Raw genomic sequence first — 18304 nt, forward strand, 5'->3', positions numbered from 1 at the left:
ATTGTATTCATATAAATTTATACACATTTATTTCTAGCCATGTCTGTCACCCCCTCTAGACTGTCCGCTCATTGTGGGCAGGGAATGTGTCTGTTATATTGTTATAGTGTACTCTCCCAAGCGCTCAGTACACACAATAAGCGCTGAATAAATAGGATTGACGGATTGACAGGTGGGCCAGGCCTGATCTCTAGGAAGGGGGCCTGGTTTACAATGTAATGAGAGAAGGAGACTGCTACAGGGCAGCAGTGCAGGACTGATGCCCTGCCATTCCTCTGGCCCTGCCATGTTTCTGGCCCTGCCAATCTCCTACCAACTACCCCAGGAGATGTTCCGCAACAGCTCCAGCAGTAGTCGCGGTGATTCCAAGGTAGGGTGCAGGATGACGAAATGGAATTATCAATCAATCAATCAATCCTATTCCCCCTTGTCCTCAGCTCCCCCTCCCCTCCCACCTCGCCCCTACTTGCTCCCTTTGCTCTACCACCCCCTCCTCGCCCCACAGCACTTGTATATCTATGTGCCTCTCTCTATTTCTATTTATATTAATGCCTGTTTTACTTGCTCTGTGGTGTATAGATGTCGCTAATTCTATTCATTTCTATTGATGCTATCGAGGCCGGTTGACTTGTATTGATGTCTGTCTCTCCCCTTCTAGGCTGGGGGCCCGCTATGGGTGGGGATTGTCTCTCTTTTTGTTGCTGAATTGTACTTTCCAAGCACTCAGTACAGTGCTCTGCACACAGTAAGCGCTCAATAAATACCATTGAATGAATGAATTAATTCCAATCAATCAATCGTATTTATTGAGCGCTTACTGTGGGTAGATTTGCCATTGTTTTAATGAGATGTTCTTCCCCTTGACTCTATTTATTGCCATTGTTCTTGTCTGCCTGTCTCCCACGATTAGACTGTAAGCCCATCAAAGGGCAGGGACTGTCTCTATCTGTTGCCGATTTGTACATTCCAAGCGCTTAGTACAGTGCTCTGCACATGGTAAGCACTCAATAAATACTATTGAATACTAAATGCTTGGGAGAGTACAATAAAAGAGAGTTGATAGACATGTTACCTGACCACAGTGAGCTTACAGTCTAGTTACATCATCTGTAGTGCATCTGAGAAGCAGCATGGCTTAGTGGAAAGAGCACAGGCTTGGGAATCAGAGGACCTGGGTTCTAACTCTGGCTCTGCCACTTTTTATTTTTATAATGGTATTTGTTAAGCACTTGCTATGTGCCAAGCACTGTACTAAGCCCGGGGGTAGATATGAGATAATCAGGTTGGACACAATCTATGTCCCATGTGGGGCTCACAGTCTTAATCCCCATTTTACAGATGAGGTAACTGAGGCAGGGAGAAATTTAATGACTTGCCCAGATCACATGGTGTCCTCGAAAAATAACCTGAAAGTGTCAGAGTGAAGATTGGCAATTCCGATCATAGGGTTCAATTACCCCAGGTGGTGATATAGATAGAAAGACTCGGAGACAGGAGTCGGGATAGCGCAGAAAGGAGGAAAGTGGCTACACGTCCATTCATCCCGGTGGGATACGAGTTGCGTGTAGCCCCGAGGCTCCCTCAGAACATTGCCTTTATTGAAGCATATAGCCAATTAGTGAGGAAGGGAGGAATGAGGGAGTTCGCCATCAGTTCCTGGGTTCAGTTCCTATTTTCCGGAGATAAGCAGATGTGCAGTCGACAATTAGCAGCTGCGGTCAGGGTTAACAACATGAAGTGATCACGGATTCTTGACATGGGAGTCAAAAGAATGTTGTGGTTATCTTTCTTGTCTGGGGGTCGACAATTTCACAAACTCAGGGGATCATAAAACAAACTGGAGGGGATCATAAAATGGAAGGAAGTCCTGGATTCACTAAAATGGAGTCACTCTTGTCCTCTCAGTTCTGCTCCATAGGCCTGGCTGCCAGTCGGTTCTTGTGGACAACACATGGCAAACAAGTGGCGGAGCTGGGATTAGAACCCAGGTCTTAGTTATAGTATTTATTAAGTGCTTACTGAGTGCAAAGCACTGTACCAAGTGCTGGGAGAAAGTACACAAATGGATATTAAACATGGTCCCTGTCTTTTATGGGGCTCACAGTCTACATCCTCTGACTCCCAAACCCGTGCTCTTTCCACTAGGCCACGCTGCTTCTCACTTGTCTGCTATGTGACCTTGGGCAAGTCACTTAACTGCTCTGTGCCTCAGTTTCCTCCTCTGTAAAATGGGGATCAAATACCTGTTCTCCCTCCCCCAAGACAGTGAGCCCCATGTAGGCTAGAGACTGTTCCACCTGACAATCTCATATCTCCCCCTTTGCTCAGTACAGTACTTGGTACAGAAGTAGCACTTAAGCAGCATGGCTTAGTGGAAAGAGCCCGGGCTTGGGAGTCAGAGGTCGTGGGTTCCAATCCCGGCTCCGCCACTTATCAGCTCTGTGACTTGGGGCAAGTCACTTCACTTCTGTGTGCCTCAGTTCCCTCATCTGTAAAATGGGGATGAAGACTGTGAGCCCCACGTGGGACAACTTGATTACCTTGTATCTACCCCAGTGCTTAGAACAGTGCTTGGCCCATATAGTAAGCACTGAACAAATACCATCATCATCAACCTCATCAACAGATATTATTATTATTACGGAAGACAGTTTGGGAGGAGAGGAGGCAAAGTCAAACACCTCGGGATCTGGTTAGTGAAATTTGCCGGGCAGCAAAATTACCAGTTATACCTTTATGAGGAGCTGAGGATTTAGAAGGAAAGGCCTTCCCTGACTAAGCTCCCCTTTCCTCTTTTCCCACTCCCTTCTGTGTCACCCTGACTTGCTCCCTTTGTACTTCCCCCCTCCCAGCCCCACAGCGCTTACTGTACGGACCTGTAATTTATTTGTATTAATGTCCGTCTTCCCCGCTCTAGACTGTAAGCTCACTATGGGGAGGGAATGTGTCCCTTTATCGTTGTAGTGTACTGCTTGGCTCAGTGGAAAGAGCCCGGGCTTGGGAGTCAGAGGTCATGGGTTCGAATCCCGGCTCTGCCACTTGTCAGCTGTGTGACTGTGGGCAAGTCACTTAACTTCTCTGGGCCTCAGTTCCCTCATCTGTAAAATGGGGATTAAGACTGTGAGCCCCGCGTGGGACAACCTGATTCCCCTATGTCTACCCCAGCGCTTAGAACAGTGCTCGGCACATAGTAAGCGCTTAACAAATACCAACATTATTATTAAAATGGGGATGAAGACTGTGAGCCTCACGTGGGACAACCTGATGACCCTGTATCTCCCCCAGCGCTTAGAACAGTGCTCTGCACATAGTAAGCGCTTAACAAACAGCAATATTAGTAGTAGTAGTAGTAGTACATGGAGAGGGAGGAGAATGACGGCCTTGAATGAAAGACCCCCTTTTAAGTTCCCACGTGTCTCTGCCTCTGTGGGTCTCTGTCTTTGTCTCTCCCCTTCTGGCCAGTCCAGCACCCCGCCAAGGAGGGTTTGACCTTCTGGAAGCCCTTACTCACCTCCCGCCGCCAGGGGGCGCCAAGGAGACAGCTCTCCGGCCTCTCCAGCTCTATGGTTCCGCGGGGCGCCCCGGAAGTGGACGGGGGCGGTGGTCTAGGACTTCCGGGTCAGGGTGAGGTGACCTCCGGTGCCGGCCGGTCGAGCGAGAATGGGGGCGCATTTGGGGCGACGTTATATCTGGGGCGATGCGGAGGTGGAGCCCGACCCCCTGAAGATGCCCACCTTTCCCCCTGAGTACGGCTTGCCAGAGCGCAAGGAACGGGGTGAGTGGGGTCGTAGCCGGGGGGAGGGGGACGGATGGGAGTATTAATTCATTCAGTAGTATTTATTGAGCGCTTATGTGCAGAGCACTGTACTAAGCGCTTGGAATGGACAATTCGGCAACAGATAGACAATCCCTGCCCGGTGACAGGCTCACAGTCTAAGCGGGGGAGACAAACGGCAGAGCAAAGCAGAACGAAACAGAAACAAGACAACATTATCACGATAAATAGAGTCAAGGGGATGTAGGCTGCATTAACAAAATAGGGTAATAAGTAATATATACAAATGAGTACAGTGCTGAGGGGACGGGGAGGAGCGGAGGGAAAGGGGGCTCAGCTGAGGGGAAGGAGGGGGAGCAGAGGGGAAAGGGGGGAGCTCAGTCTGGGAAGGCCTTTTGGAGGAGGTGAGCTCAGATAAGCAGCGGGGACCGGCTCGGATCGGGGCCTTCTGGGGATGGGTGGGAGAGAAAGCAGAGGACCCCAGGAGGTAGAGTCGAAGGAGGCTTTTTCCCCGCCCCCACGGGGCCAGGCCAGCTCCGCCCTGCCTTCCTTGGTAGGCCACGCGGAGCTGGGAGCCGCGCAGGGGAAAGGGGAGGGAAAAGAGACAGGGGAGAGGTCCTCCGCCGCCGCCCCCATGGGCCCCCCCCTTGCCTCCCCCCATCTTCCCCGTCCGCAGTGATGGTGGCCACGCAGAAGGAGATGACCGACGCGCAGCTGTTGCTGAAGCAGCGGGATTACTGCGCCCATTACCTCATCAAACTGCTCAAATGCAAACGGGACAACTTCCCCAACTTCCTGGCCTGCAAGCACGAGCGGCATGACTGGGACTACTGCGAACACCTGGAGTAAGGGCTTGGGACCCCGGTCCGACCACCGGCCCAACCAACCCCGTGGCTGTGCCCACAAAGGGGAATGGGACCAGGGTGTGGCGGTTACAGGGAGCCCCTCCAAGAGTCCAGAGATGGCTTCGGACTCCGAGGAGAACCGGAGTCGGGGTGTGAGCCCTGCCCGTGTGCAGGGCTGTGTCGGGACAACTCCCGGCCCGCCCCAGTCCCTCCCCTGCCTTGTGGCTTCCGTGCGCAGTTGTCCCTTGGGCTGTTAGGACCCCATCTCCCAATGTGGTCCCCCACTCACACACCAGAAATGAACCCAGATGCCCCTCAGGGTTGACCGGATCACATTTCCACTTCAGTTTGCACTGACCCTGAGGGCTAACTGGGTCTGGACCTAGTGCCTGGCCCTAAGCAGCACAGGCGGGGTGCAGGCTTCCTTGGATCTAGGTCCTTCCTACTGCCTACTTCCAGACCTGTTTCCCTTAGGATAAGCTAGACAAGTAAAACTGATTCAGGGACCCCAGGAGGATGAGTTCCAGAAGAGGCCAGACTGGCGATTGTTTGACCTGGAAAATCCCCATTCTTCGTTGATTCATTCAGTTGTGTTTACTGAGCACTTACTCTGTGCAGAGCATTGTAGTAAGTGCTCGGGAGAGGACAATACAACAATAAACAGACACATTCCTTGACCTCAATGAGTTTTCAGGCTGGGGTGGGGGGCCGGGGAGGAGTCAGATATTGATACAAATAAATTGCAGAGATGTACATAAATGCTCTGCAAAAGTACAGTGCTCTGCACAGAGTAAGCGCTCAATAAATACTACTGAATGAAGTGCTGTGGGGCTGGGGGGGGAGAACAAAGGGAGCAAGTCAAGGCGACGCAGAAAGGAGTGGGAGAAGAGGAAAGGGGGGCTTAGGGAAGGCTTCTGGAGGTGATGTGCCTTCACTAAGGCTTTGAAGGGGATGGAGGAGAATAATTGCCTGTCAGATTTGAGGAAGGAGGGCGTTCTAGGCCAGAGACAGGACGTGGGCCAGGGTTCGACGTTGAGACAGGCAAGATCAAGGCACAGTGAGATGGTTAGCATTAGCGGAGCGAAGTGTGCTGGCTGGGTTGTAGAAGGAGAGTAGTGAGGTATTTATTTGTATTTATTGAGCACTTACTCTGTGCAGAGCACTGTACTAAGCGCTTGGGAAGTACAATTCAGCAACAGAGACAATCCCGGCCCACAATGGACTCACAGTCTAGAAGTGGGGAGAAAGGCATGTAAGCAGGTATCAGTAGCATCATTATAAATAGTATTATAGATACATGCACAATAAAAATAGAATTATAATTATAAATATGTACATAAATACACAAGTGCTGAGGGGCGGGGAGTGGGGTAGAGCAAAGGGAGCAGGTCGGGACAATGGGGAGGGGGAGCAGAGGAAAAGGGGGCTTAGTCTGGGAAGGCCTCCTGGAGGAGGTGAGCTTTTAATAAGGCCTTGACGTGGGGAAGTGAGCTAGTTCGGTGGATTTGAGGAGGAAGGGTATTCCTAGGCCAAAAGTAGGATGTGGGCCGGGGTCAACAGCGGGACAGGTGAGAACAAGGCACAGTGACAAAGTCCCACAGGAGTGGAGAGTGTGTGTGGGCTGGGATATAGAAGGAGAGAAGGGAGGTGAGGTAAGAAAAGGCAAGGTGATGGAGAGCTTTGAAGCCAATAGTGAGGAGTTTTTGAGGTAGGAAAGGTCAAGGTGGTGGAGTGCTTTAAAACCAGTGGCAAGGAGTTTTTGTTTGATGTGGAGGCAGATGGTCAACCAATGGAGTTTTTTGAGGAGTGCGGTGACATGTCCTGAACGTCTCCGTAGAAAAACAATTCGGGCAGCAGAGTGAAATATGGACTGGAGCAGGGAGAGACGAGAGGCTGCGAGGTCAGCCAGGAGATTGTTGCAGTAATCCAGGCAGGATAGGATGGGTGACTCTGTTAATTTAATAGCAGTTTGGATGGAGGGGAAAGGGGGAATTTTAACGATGTTGGGAAGGTAGGACTGACAGGATTCTGACTTGATCTGAACCCTGGTCTGGGCCCAGATCTGATGAGGGCAAGGAGGTGGCCCAGGTCGCAGCTTTGTAGGGAAACCGCTCTGTGTGGTGTGTTCACATGAATGTTAATTCCCATGTATGTGGAGTGCCTTGGGCCCTTGTCCCTAAGGACGAGGCCCAGCTGGGTCTGCTCATGAATCTTGAACCTAAACCCAAATAGCCTGTTGAGACAGGCCACCTTGTTTGATCTGAGCCTCCAGGGCTGGTGTTAACTTGCTGGGTCCACATCTACTCTGGGAGAGAAGCCCAACTCCAGGGGAGGTGAAGGAATACGGGTACAGTGTGTCCAGGTCTTCTTTTGAAACGGTATTTTAAGTGCTCAGTGGTGCCGGGCACTGTACAAAATGCTGGGGTAGGTACAAGCTAATTAGGTTGGACACTGTCCACATCCCACATGGGGCTCACAGTTTTAAACCCCATTTGACAGATGAGGGAACTGAGGCCCAGAGAAGTTAAGTGACTTCCCCAAGGTCATACAGCAGAAGAGTGGCAGATCTGGGATTAGACCCTGGGTCCTCTGCCTCCCAGGCCTTTATGTACCAGGCCACGTGGCTTCCCAAGTTCTAATTGTGGTGCTGACTTTGTACATCTCTTTCCTTTTTGTAACCTCAGGTGAATGAGCCAGTTTTGTTTCTTCTACCCCAAAGGAGAGGGCACAGGGTAAAGGAGCTGCTCGGTTTTGGAGCTGGGCTAGATCCTAGTTCCACCCTAAGGAGTCAATGGTGAGGGTTTAACCTGTCATCTTCTTCCATCCCAGCGCCTCGTACAGTGCCTGGCACATAGTAAGCGCTTAGTAAATACCGTAATTATTATCCCCCACTTAATCCAACCTTCAGCAAGAGGGTTTTTTGCAGATGGGGGGCAACTAGTACAAGACAAGAGGTAGGGCTGCCAATTATCACAGTGTTCGGGGAAGGCAGGCCCGGGGTATGCTGCAGCGGGGATTTGGGTTTGGAAACCAGCAGAGTTCAGGTAGCAGAGGTGCTCTGGCACTACTGGCCGGGGGCCTCTCCCTGAGTTCTCTGAGCCTTGTGACCTGAGGTCCCTCAAGTTCTATATGGTCAGGGGGCTCGGGGTGCAGCTTTCAGGGTCTTCAGTCAGTCTTCTGGCCAGCAGGGGGCAATACTGGTACATGGAACCAGCCACTAGCTGGATCCCCCTCCTGACCCCCAGTTCCAGTGAGCCTCGTTCCCACGCCTAGGTTTCGGCCCCATCCCACTCCCCACCCTTCAAAGAAAAACATCCCAACAGCCCCCCTGGGGGGGACAACTGCGCACCCTCAGTCGGCCAATGCCGCCACTCATTCCTCGGAGAGCCCTAAAATGGGGACCGCCAAATGACAGCCAACCTTCCTGCTCTAACCCGCCCCCTTCCTCCCCAGTTACGTGAGTCGCATGAAGGAGTTTGAGCGGGAGAGGCGCCTGCTGGCCAGGAAGAAACGTCGGGAGCTGAAGGAAGCAGCACAGCTTTCAGCGTAGATGGGGAACCGGGGTCCTCTGGGCCACGTGGCCCAGGCTTGGTCTGGCCAGAGGCTGGACCCACGCGTGTGTAAGACAGTTGGAAAAATAAACCCAATGGCCTTGAACATGAACCCCTCGCAGCCCCCGCTGTCAGATCTGTGCCCATCTCTTTGGAGACGGCTCCAGGGAAGTCGGGACCCGGTCCCTCTTCAGTGTTCCAGGTGCCCCCTGTGTGTGGTGTCACGGCCCTACCTCCTCCCACCCCTCCCCAGGCCCACGGGCATAGGGGCATGGATAGTCTGCTCTCCTGTAGCTAAAGTAGAAAGATTGCTGTGGCACCCTTTTTACCCTACGTGGCAGCTGCCATCCCCCTGCCCTTGTTCTCTCCCCCCACTCTCAGACTGTGGTCCAAGTTGGATAGTGCCGGGGACTTGCTTTCCCCTGGCGGGGAGATGGAGGAGGAAAAAGGGGAAGCTCCAAGTTGGATAGTGCCGGGGACTTGCTTTCCCCTGGCGGGGAGATGGAGGAGGAAAAAGGGGAAGCGTAGAGCTTGGGCTAAGTCTCTTCTTCCCCTCCCAGATCCCTGGACCCCTTTGAGCCCAGTTAAGTTGTTAGAGGAAGGTCAGGGGACATAGAGAAGCAGCGTGGCTCTGTGGAAAGAGCCTGGGTTTGGGAGTCAGAGGTCGTGGGTTTGAATCCCGGCTCTGCCACTTGTCAGCTGTGTGACTGTGGGCAAGTCACTTGACTTCTCTGTGCCTCAGTGACCTCATCTCTAAAATGGGGGTGAAGATTGTGAGCCTCACGTGGGACAACCTGATTACCCTGTATCTACCCCAGCGCTTAGAACAGTGCTCGGCCCATAGTAAGCGCTAACAAGTACCAACATCATTATTATTATTACCGCCCCCTGTCTAGTTTGTTCCTGCCCTCCCCCATGTCTCCAACTCCCCTCCCCCCCTGCAGCCCACACTAAAGAACCACCGAGTCAGGAGTGTCTGGTGCCAGGTTTGTGTTTATTCCTACATCCAGAAAAGCAGCCCAGAACCCCACCGCTTCCCTGGGCCAGCATCCACCCTCCTCTCTCAGCCAGGACTTTGGCCACATGGCCCTTGCTTCTGAGGAGATGGCTGCACCTAACAGTTTGGACAAGAGTTGGGGTTAAGATGGGAAAGAGGCAAAACCGTGGCTTAGGCTCAGGCTCGACCCTCGCCTCTCCCATCCATCAAAGTTAACTCCGAGCGCTCCACAGCCCATCCCCATGCTTTAACGGTGGCAGGAGCCAGAGGAGCAGGTACAGCCACTCTGAGCACCCTGGCTGCCAGAGGGTGCCGGTGACTCAAGTAGAGGGAGGTCTCAGCAGAAGGAAGGAAAATTGCCTTGGGGGCAGGAGAATGGGAGAGCCCTTAGAGTGGCAGAGGTTTCTGGGAAAGAAGTAACGGAGGGGCCTTAGCCCCTGAAGGCCATGTGCTGTGTCCATCAGGGCAGGGACCTGGCTGTGTCCCTGCTTTAGGCGGTTCTGGCAGCTGCTCGTAATGTTAGAAAACAAAAATCCCTCCCCCTGCCCCGCAAAAAAGTAAAAATGTGGTCGGGGCAGAAGCTGTTTTGCCTCCAGTCCCCCTCCCTGCCCTGTGCCAGGGCCACTCACAGCAGGAAGGGTACAATGGGGGAGCGCAGAGGGGGGTAGTCACGGAACTCCTTCAAGTAGCTACGGTGCTTCCCCTTGGCCCAGATGGTCATCTGGATGAAGCCGACGAGAGAGAAGAGGGCCACTGCAGAGAGAGGGGAGGGGGTGGAGGGGAAGCTGAGGGTGGGGGGGAGCTCTGGTGGCCTAGAGGCAGGCCACGGCTCTCATGGTTTTCTGGGACTTCCTTCCTTTCCTCTGTCTTATTTCTGAACAGAAGGAGGGAAGAGGTGCAAGACGCCTTCCACTTCCCCACCCGGGGCCAGTTATTTCACGCCTTGGCTAAACATCAGTTGGGGCAGAGGGAGCGGCCTTCCAGGCTGTGGCCTGAAGGGGATAACGGGCACTGGGGACCTTGTAGGCCCCTGCTCACTTAGAGCCCCCCTCTGCAGCTCACCTCACAAGGGGGCTGGCTGGGGGCAGGGGAAGGAAGGGGGAAGGGGTTGGGGAAGGCAGAAGGCTCACCTGGGAGGCACTGGGTCATGATGGCAAACCCGATCCAGGAGCCCACCTGAAAAGCATTGAGGCAGGCAACCAGTCAGACACTAAACCAGTCTGTCACCCACAGAAGACTGAGCCCTTGCTGCTGTGGGCCGAGAACAGACAGCTCAAGCCTGGGACAGGACGACAGCCGCCTCAACAGAAAGGAGGCGGCACCTCTGGGCTCCGAAGCAAGGCCCCCATCGTGGCCTTTAGCGCCCCCTCCTCTCGCCCCCACTTGTGGGATGAGCCTCGCCAAGCGTTTTCGTGACCTTCGGTGGGCCTGCTCAGAGCCCGGAGTCAGGCCCCCAGACCCGGCTTCTGGGGCCAGGTGCTCAGAGACAAAAGGAAAGGGGGAAGCGGGAAACTGGACACTGGAGACAACAGTCCCCTTTTCTTTGCTCTCCTGAGGCAGCAAGTCCAGTTTCTGGGAAGAAATTAACCGGTCCCTCCTGCCTGGGCCCAGCTGGAACCAGTCCAAGAGCCCCTGCCGACCTCCAGTTTGTCGGCGGCCCCTCTGGCTGGGCACGCTGCCCTTCCCGGGCCCTCTGCCACCACTGTAACCTGACTCTCTGGTGGAGGAGCTAAAATAGTCTGGGGAGGGTTCAGCCTGCAGGGCAGGAAATCTTAGCTCTGCCATGGGTTCAGGGGAAAGAGGAGCCATCGGGGGCTTGTTGCTCAGTGACAGGTGCAGGGGCCGAACACTGCAGGTGCCACGGCAGCAACAGCTGCTCCCCACCCCCGGGGAGGCCGCAGGGGCAGGGCCTTGCGCTCACCCCTCTCTTCCTGGGGCCCCAGGGGCTCGACTAGGGAGACATCCGTTCAGTAGAGAGTTGATTACATTACTGGAGCTGCCAGGTGGCGACTGTGATTTGAAAGAAACCTGGGGTTGGGCGGGGGGGAATGACCACTGAAACGGACACACCGGACCCTCCCGGCCCGAGGGACGGACGGACGGCTAGAGCGAAAGGAACGGCCTCCGCTGACTGCCCAGAGAGCCCAGCAGCCAGAGGCCCTGGTTTCCGCTGGGGGAGGTGACAGCGGGCGCACGAGCAAGCCAGTAGGCTCTCACCTCATAGGTGTAATTCGGACATGATACCAGCAGGAATAGCCACGTGAAAGGGTTCTTGGTTGGATACGGGATCTTCCTGGCTTTGGAGCCTGGGAGGAGGAAAGGGAGGCAGCGGTCAGCCGTCAGCACTCCAAGCTGGGCGCTCAGCTCCCCACCTCCCGCACTTGGAGCAGGATTAGAGGGAGGCCAGAGACAGCGGAGGGGTTGCCCTCCTTTGGTCCTCCTTCCTGCCTGGGACATCCCAGTGCCCTGACCTGCCTGCCTTGGGCAGTTCCCTTCCCCCTCCGGTCCTTACTCACCAGCCGGGCGCAGATTCCGCAGGGCGATGTGAATGGAGAAGTTGCCCAGCTGGCAAAGCTGTGAGCATAAGAGTGAGTCCTGGGGGGCCCCATGGCTCTTGGGCACCCCCCCACCCCCGCAAGCTCCTTGCTCTCCCAGGAGACTCCAGCCCCCACCTCCCTGACAGCTTCACGGTTAAGTGCTTCCCTCCCACTCTGGCCTGGGCTGCTCAGCAGCACACTCCCTCTCTCCCTCCCCCACCACCGACGCCACCCCTATTTACCAGGAAGATGATGAGTGCTAGCTTCACCTGCTCGCTGCCGTAGGCTGTGGGGGGGGGCAGGGGGAGGAAGCAGAACGGAGACAGGCGTCCGTCACCCAGGGGGACCGCCAAGTGCTGGGGTTGGTTTTCTCAGGTAGGGACTGAGATGCACAGGTGCTCTGGAGCAGGAAGCCAGCCTGCAGGAGCCCCGAGGGAAGGGGAGGGGCAGATCACTTACTCGGTGGGGTGTAGAGGGGGTGGTTGATGTAATAGGCCATCCAGGCAGCAAAACCCCAGTAATAAGTACAGTTCTGAAACATCAAAAACATCATGCAACCCGGTCAGGGCCAAGTCATGGAACTGCGGGCTCCCCGGGAGAGAGACGGCCAGGGGGCCTCCTTGGGGCCTGGCAGTCAAATTCACGGGTTCTACTCCCGACTCTGCCACTTGTCTGCTGGGTGACTTCGGGCAAGTCACTTCACTTCTCTGGGCCTCGGTTCCCTCATCTGTATAATGGGAATTAAGACTGTGAGCCCCACGTGGAACAACCTGATTACCTCATGTCTACCCCAGTGCTTAGAACAGTGCTTGGCACATAGTAAGCACTTAACAAATACTATAATTATTATAATTATTATTTAGCCAGAGCCCAAGCCTCCAACACTTTTGCACCTAGAACGAATCCCAGGATGGGGTAATAATAATAATTATGGAATTTGTTAAGGGTTTTCTATGTTCCAGACCTTGCAGTAAGTGCTGGGGTGCTTACGAGCAAATTGGGTTGCAATAGTCCCTGCCCCACATAGGGCTCACAGTCTCACTCCCCGTTTACAGATGAGGTAACAGGCAAGTGAAGCGACTTGCCCAAGGTCACACAGCAGACAAGTGGAGGAGCCGGGATTAGACCCCAAGACCTTCTGACTCCCAGGCCTGTGCTCTATCCATTATGTCATGCTGCTCCTCATAGGTCCTGGGATCAGTGCTGAGAAAAACAGGTTCCAAAACAGGCTTGCTTTTGTGGCCTGGAAAAGTGGGGGATGCACAGCCTCCTCGACAGAGAAGAGGGGGAGGAAAAAAAAAAACCGACCCTCACCACAGACAGAACTCAAAATGATGCCTGGCCCAGAACTCCTTGGAGAGGACACATCAGCTCAGCTCTGAGAGCTGGGCTGGCTCGCACTGGGGCCAAACAAGGACAGAGGAAGAGTCAAGGCCAGAAGCCCCGCCTCCCCCATCCCCATCCTCCCCCCCGCCCCTCCCCGGCCCTCAGCTGAAGAGGTTGAATGGGAGCGCTGAAACGGGAAGGGACAAAATGCAGCGTTCAGAGACCCTTAACCGGCAGGGCCACAATGAGCTGGCCGGGACCAGCAGCTCGGGGAAGCCAGCTTGCGCCTATCACTGTCTGACCTCACAGGGGACGACGGCCGGCTTCCCGTACTACCTCTTCCCAGGCCACGCTGGGCCACTCCAGCGAGACGCCGAGAACCCTGAGGCCTCGGTGAGCTGCAGGGATGGCAGAGGGTCCATAACCAAGGGAAGCAATCTGACTCCTGGCCCGAGCGACAGCGACGGCCCCCTCTCCTCCATCGCCAGGAGTCTCACCTTAAAGATGTTACGTAAGGGCATCGTCCCATGGGAGAATCTGTGCACGAACAGGGTCTCCAGCAGGCGTTTGATGTAGTGGAATGAGTGGCAGATGCACGCGAGGCTGAAAGTACAAACAAGAGGGGGAAGGTGAGGCAGGGCTCACTTTGCCCGGGCCCAACACTGAGGCCCGGAGTCAGCCGGCAGGAAGACGAGCGCGGACCACGGGGCTCCAGCCGCTCCCTTGCGCGTGTTCGCAGAGGATACTCACTGCACCACGGTGTGCCTGCTGGAAGTGAAGTCATACTTGTGGCCATAGACAAAGGGCACTCGGAAGTAGAAGAGAAGGTAGATAAGGAGGGGGCCGGCGTACTCCGTGAGGAAGACCTGCAAGTCCGAGAAGAGCGAGTGAGGGGTTGGGGGGAAGGGGGCGGGTCAGCGGGCGTGGAAGGCTCAGGACAGGAGGAAGGGGTTCTGGTACCCACCGTCACCCAGCTGATCTGTGCCCCCAGGTCCCGGAAGTACAGGGTAGCTGTGGTCCCCACTGGCAGATTCTGCAGGACATCCTCGTCCTTCAGGGACTTGCCCTCTGCAAAGAGAAAGAGGAGTGGGGCCCTGCAAAGGCCAGAAAGACGCAGACCTGTGCCCGAGTGCAGCCCCTGGCCCCGCTGGCTCGCATGGTGCCCAACAGCAAAGGCATCCTGGCCGAATTAGATGTGGCCTTACCCCACAGGTACAGTTGCTCCCAGAGGCTGCTGGAAACCAATAGTCCCAATGGCCAAAAGGACCACCACATTATGTGCAAGTCTACAGTGCACATCTCTGGCTATGCCCCAGCTGAAGCAATGCAGTTTCCCAGACCTAAAAACTCTCCTAACGAGGGGGGTGGGGGCTTGGGGCTGAGAGGGTCCCCAGCCACAACCCAGCCAGGCTGAATCAGGTTTGGCTTTGCGCTGGCCCACCCAACTGGAAGAGGATCCACCAACTTACTAGGGTCCAAGCGGAGGGACTGGCGGGCAGGATACCACTGGGGATCTGAGGAGGGAAGAGCAGACTGTGAACTCCTGGTGGTGGGGGGGGGGGGGTGCGGAAGGGGCGGAGATCGCATCTGCCAACTCAATCGGATTATCCTCTCCCAGGTGTTCACCGCAGTGCTCTGCACGCAGTGAGTGCTCTATACTGTCGACTGACAGAGAAAGCCACTGGGATATGTGCTTCCATCATCTTCCCTTATGGACCTGTTTCCAGTTCCGTCCCGTTGCCCCCACCCCGGCCAACATTTTTCTTAGGCCTTGAGCCCTTTCTTTCCCAGCACTTAGTACAGTGCTTTGCACATAGTAGGCACGTAATACTCCTCTCTCCTTTTCCTCCTCTATTGGGTGAGGGGAGAAAAGTCACAAGGCCCATGGTCCAAGAACAGTGCCTCACCCTGTCAGTGCCCAACACTTGACTAACTTTCCTGGCCCTCTGCCCCTGGCTGAGAGGAGGTAGCTCAGGGGCTTATTCCCCACCAACCACTCTCACAAGCAAGTGGGCTACAATACATACGTGATCGGGTAAACAGGTTCTTGATCTCAGCAATGGTGGCATTGGGCTCCACCTGGGAAGTAGCACACCCAACAGTGTTAGCTGCAGGAGAAGGGTGAAGACTGGGGAGACGGTTGGGGGGGCGGAGGGAGATACGGACTACAGGCCATCTCCCCTCTGCCTCTTCTGCTCAGCACCACCACCAGTCCCTCGAGCTAACAGCACGTAGGGGAGGGAGGGTAGAACTGGCTCAAAAAGCTACCAGGAAGGACGGCTCTCCAAGGGAATGATTCTACCCTAAGCCGGTCCAACCGACTCCCTCGGGTTTTCCAAGTCATGTCCGGCTCCCTACCAGGAAGGGGAGACAGAAGAAGCCTCCAGGCGAGGCGGGGGCGGAGGCCCGGTCGGGGTGGTGGAGGAGGTGGAGGCAGCGTAGCCTGTAAAGGCTCCTGGGTCTTGGCCCAGTGGCAGGGGCTTGAGTGGGATTAGCATCTCCAAAGCAGAGGCCCAGGAGGTAATGAAATTTACAAGGCAGCAAAGTGACTAATTACACTGAGTGGAATGTTATCCAGATAGAAATTAACGACACGCATAAGAGCCAAACCGGAGGGTCAGTCAGGAAGTCAAGCGAGCAAGTGAGGATTCACCCACGTATTCAGCAGCCCCAGGCCCAGGGGACCAAGGGAAATAACCAGCAGGGCAGTGCCCATCCCAGGATCTGGAAAGGACTGGGCTCCGATCCCTTGACAGATCTGCCAGGGGAGGCTCACGCCCCAATATGCCACCCCCTTGCGTCTAGGCTTGTTTGTTGCTGGCCTCCATATCTAAGGGCTTAGCCCTGCGATCGTCTCAGACCCTGCCTACTTGTGCCCCACGTGACCTGCAGCCAGACTTCGAGCTGTAAGTTCCTAAGAGGAATCAGCGTGGCCCAGTAGAAAGAAAATGGGCCTGGGAGTCAGAGGATCTGGGTTCGAATCCCAGCTTGGCCGCTTGCCTGCTGTGAGACCCTGGGCAATTCACTTCACTGCCCTGTGCCTCCCTCTCCTCAGCGGTAAAAAAGGGATTAAATACCTATTCTCCCTCATATTCTCGAACCATGTCCGTCCTGATTGTAATGTTTCTCCTTTAGTGCTTGGCACATAGTAAGCGTTTAACCAAATACCACAATTATTAACAACCCATCAGTCGTAGGTTCCAGGTACAACAGGGACCATCAAGAGGGAGGGTCAGAATCTCCCTATGAGAGCGAAGCCAAGGGACACTCAGCAGCCCATAGTGAACTGAATGTCCTCTGCTTCTCCGGAGGGTCTGTAGGTTGTCCCCATTGGCTGGGTGGAGGTGTGAGGCCTTTGAGTTGAGCAGTGACACTTTCCACCTCCCCCCAACTTGGCTTTCCGTCAGGGACTATTAAAAAGCCAAAGATCTCGGCTCCAGAAAGGCCTGGGGGCTTTGTCCGTCAGTCCTAGCTGGGCAGATTCCCTTTGTCTTTTGCTGGCTACCCTCACTGCTGCTGCCGCTGCTTTCTTCTGGACGGATGGCGACAACTTCCACCCCCACCTAATACCGTTTATCCGCCAACGCTCTCCTGCTTTGTTTCACTGCATTCATTTATTAAAAGTGATTCTTGCTGCCAAGAGGTAAGAAAAAAACAAAACCTCCACTCTGAAGCCACAGAGTCAGGGCCAGAGCCATTTAGGCAGAGGGTCGGGGAGAAATGGGAAGGCCCACCGGAGTCAGGCAGGCTGTCAGTTAACCCTCCCTGCAGGTGAGGGATCCAGTCTTTGGATTGGTAAAGAAGCACTGTTCTTGAGGGGCTGCGCTGGGACTTTCTCAGCTCTGGGAGAAAATCTGTCGCAAAGTCACAGCTGTCAGAGAGGATTTGAAGGTGTGAATGTTCCTGAGAGGACCCGGGGAGGGTGGGCAGAGAGAGGGGGCAGGGGGGAGAAGGTGAGAGAGAGTGCGCTGTGGGAAATGGGGCATTCTCCGTTTCTCTGTGGAGGGGTTACTGGGGAAAGGGCTTGAGGATGACAATCTCTGGGCTCCAGAGGCAATAACTGGCCTTCAGGGATATTTCCAATCCACTCCCTGGACTCTAGCCAAGTATCCTCCCCAAGGGCACAATCTAGGACAAGCAAAATCCTTCCCTCCACCCAGAGCTCACAATGTGGGACCAGCCACACTAAGCCTCCCCTGGCAGAAAACACTACACTTTTAGGGCTGTCTTCTCCCTTTTCTTCCAAGAAACTCAAGAGACTTTACAAATACCTCCTGCATCCCTTGTCATCGATAAGGAGGTGAAAGGGCATCTCATCTGACAGATAGGAAAAACTGAAGCAAAGAAGGGGGGAGGGGGGAACAAAAAAAAACAGTAGCTAGGTCTGCAGCCAACAAAAACTCTGTCCTTATCCGGGGCCCACCACCTCTCGGGAGGGTTCCTGGTACCGCATAAAGCAGAGGTGGAACAGACTGGCATCTGGGCAAACCCGGGGAAGAGTTGTGCTGCGGTATATGGAGGGCACTGTCATCCTAGACTTAGAAGGGGAAGGGAGACAAGCTGGGGGAAGAGAGAGCAGGCGCACGTTGAGGAAGGAAATGCTTTATAGTACCAGTGCAGACCCACACTCCCCCCTCCGAGAAAGGGCCAGAAGAGGAGGCCCACCCCACACCCAACGGGAGAGTAATGAGTCTCGGGTTTTTAGGGAAGGAAGGCTGAAGGAAGCCAGCCAGCCAGCGAGGAAGATGTGCAGCTTTACCTTATCCAAGAAACACAGTTTCTCCCGGGTCTTGGCATCCAGAATCTCCACCTCAAAAAAAAGAACAGCCTTTTTAGGTTTCTTGGCAGCCTTGGGGGCAACGGCCCGGGGGATGCTGTTCAAGCTCGGGGCTAGCGCCAGGCTGGCCTCCCGCGCCACCATGTTCATATCCATGATCCCGGCCTGTCTGGCGCCGGGAGGCCCGCCGCCCTGTCTGTCCGCTGCACGGCAGTGCCCCGGCCAAAGGGGCTCTGCAGCCTCCCACACTCCGGCGTGGGGGCTGGCCCCGGCTACCGTTCCCAGTCACGGCGCCACACTCCCTGGTTGCCCAAAACAGATCTCTCCGCTTGAAAACGACTTTGGAGACGGCCCCTGCAGCCCGATCAAATTCTGCCGCTGTGTTAGGAAGGGAGCTGGTCCTTGCTCCCTGCCCTTCCAGCCTCTCACTCCCAGGTGTAATCCGATAGCCCACCGACTTGACCCATTACTGTTTTCGGCTAAATATAAAACCGAG

The 18304-nt window shown here is 54.9% G+C and overlaps 2 protein-coding genes across 2 annotated transcripts in view; one reads left to right on the forward strand and one right to left on the reverse strand.

Moving 5' to 3' along the window:
- Positions 1–3583: 3583 nt before the first annotated feature.
- Positions 3584–8283, forward strand: NDUFB7 (NADH:ubiquinone oxidoreductase subunit B7). Its single transcript, XM_029068213.2, has 3 exons — positions 3584–3775; positions 4452–4620; positions 8074–8283. Exons 1-3 carry the CDS (start codon positions 3661–3663, stop codon positions 8168–8170), a joined length of 381 nt encoding a protein of 126 aa, XP_028924046.1. The 5' UTR covers positions 3584–3660; the 3' UTR covers positions 8171–8283.
- An 861-nt stretch (positions 8284–9144) lies between these two features.
- Positions 9145–18304, reverse strand: part of TECR (trans-2,3-enoyl-CoA reductase) — a 42049-nt gene continuing 32889 nt past the window's right edge. Inside the window, exons 2-13 of the mRNA XM_001512657.5 lie at positions 17791–17841; positions 15059–15110; positions 14501–14545; positions 13996–14099; positions 13782–13897; positions 13529–13634; positions 12165–12237; positions 11948–11991; positions 11685–11742; positions 11386–11474; positions 10299–10344; positions 9145–9921 (exon numbers count right to left, since the gene is read on the reverse strand). Coding sequence (XP_001512707.2) covers positions 9794–9921; positions 10299–10344; positions 11386–11474; positions 11685–11742; positions 11948–11991; positions 12165–12237; positions 13529–13634; positions 13782–13897; positions 13996–14099; positions 14501–14545; positions 15059–15110; positions 17791–17841 — 912 coding nt within the window. The 3' untranslated portion in view covers positions 9145–9793. The remainder of the gene's footprint in view (positions 9922–10298; positions 10345–11385; positions 11475–11684; positions 11743–11947; positions 11992–12164; positions 12238–13528; positions 13635–13781; positions 13898–13995; positions 14100–14500; positions 14546–15058; positions 15111–17790; positions 17842–18304) is intronic.

Source organism: Ornithorhynchus anatinus, chromosome 7, assembly GCF_004115215.2.
Source record: "Ornithorhynchus anatinus isolate Pmale09 chromosome 7, mOrnAna1.pri.v4, whole genome shotgun sequence".
In the NCBI taxonomy this organism is placed as follows: domain Eukaryota; kingdom Metazoa; phylum Chordata; class Mammalia; order Monotremata; family Ornithorhynchidae; genus Ornithorhynchus; species Ornithorhynchus anatinus.

What these genes read in the sequence shown, in the direction of transcription:
- NDUFB7 (XM_029068213.2), top strand. Translation starts at nt 3,661, where the DNA reads ATGGGGGCGCATTTGGGGCGACGTTATATCTGGGGCGATGCGGAGGTG. An exon ending in GCCAGAGCGCAAGGAACGGG is followed by an intron (nt 3,776 to 4,451) that starts GTGAGTGGGGTC and finishes CCCCGTCCGCAG; the next exon opens with TGATGGTGGCCACGCAGAAG. An exon ending in GACTACTGCGAACACCTGGA is followed by an intron (nt 4,621 to 8,073) that starts GTAAGGGCTTGG and finishes CTTCCTCCCCAG; the next exon opens with TTACGTGAGTCGCATGAAGG.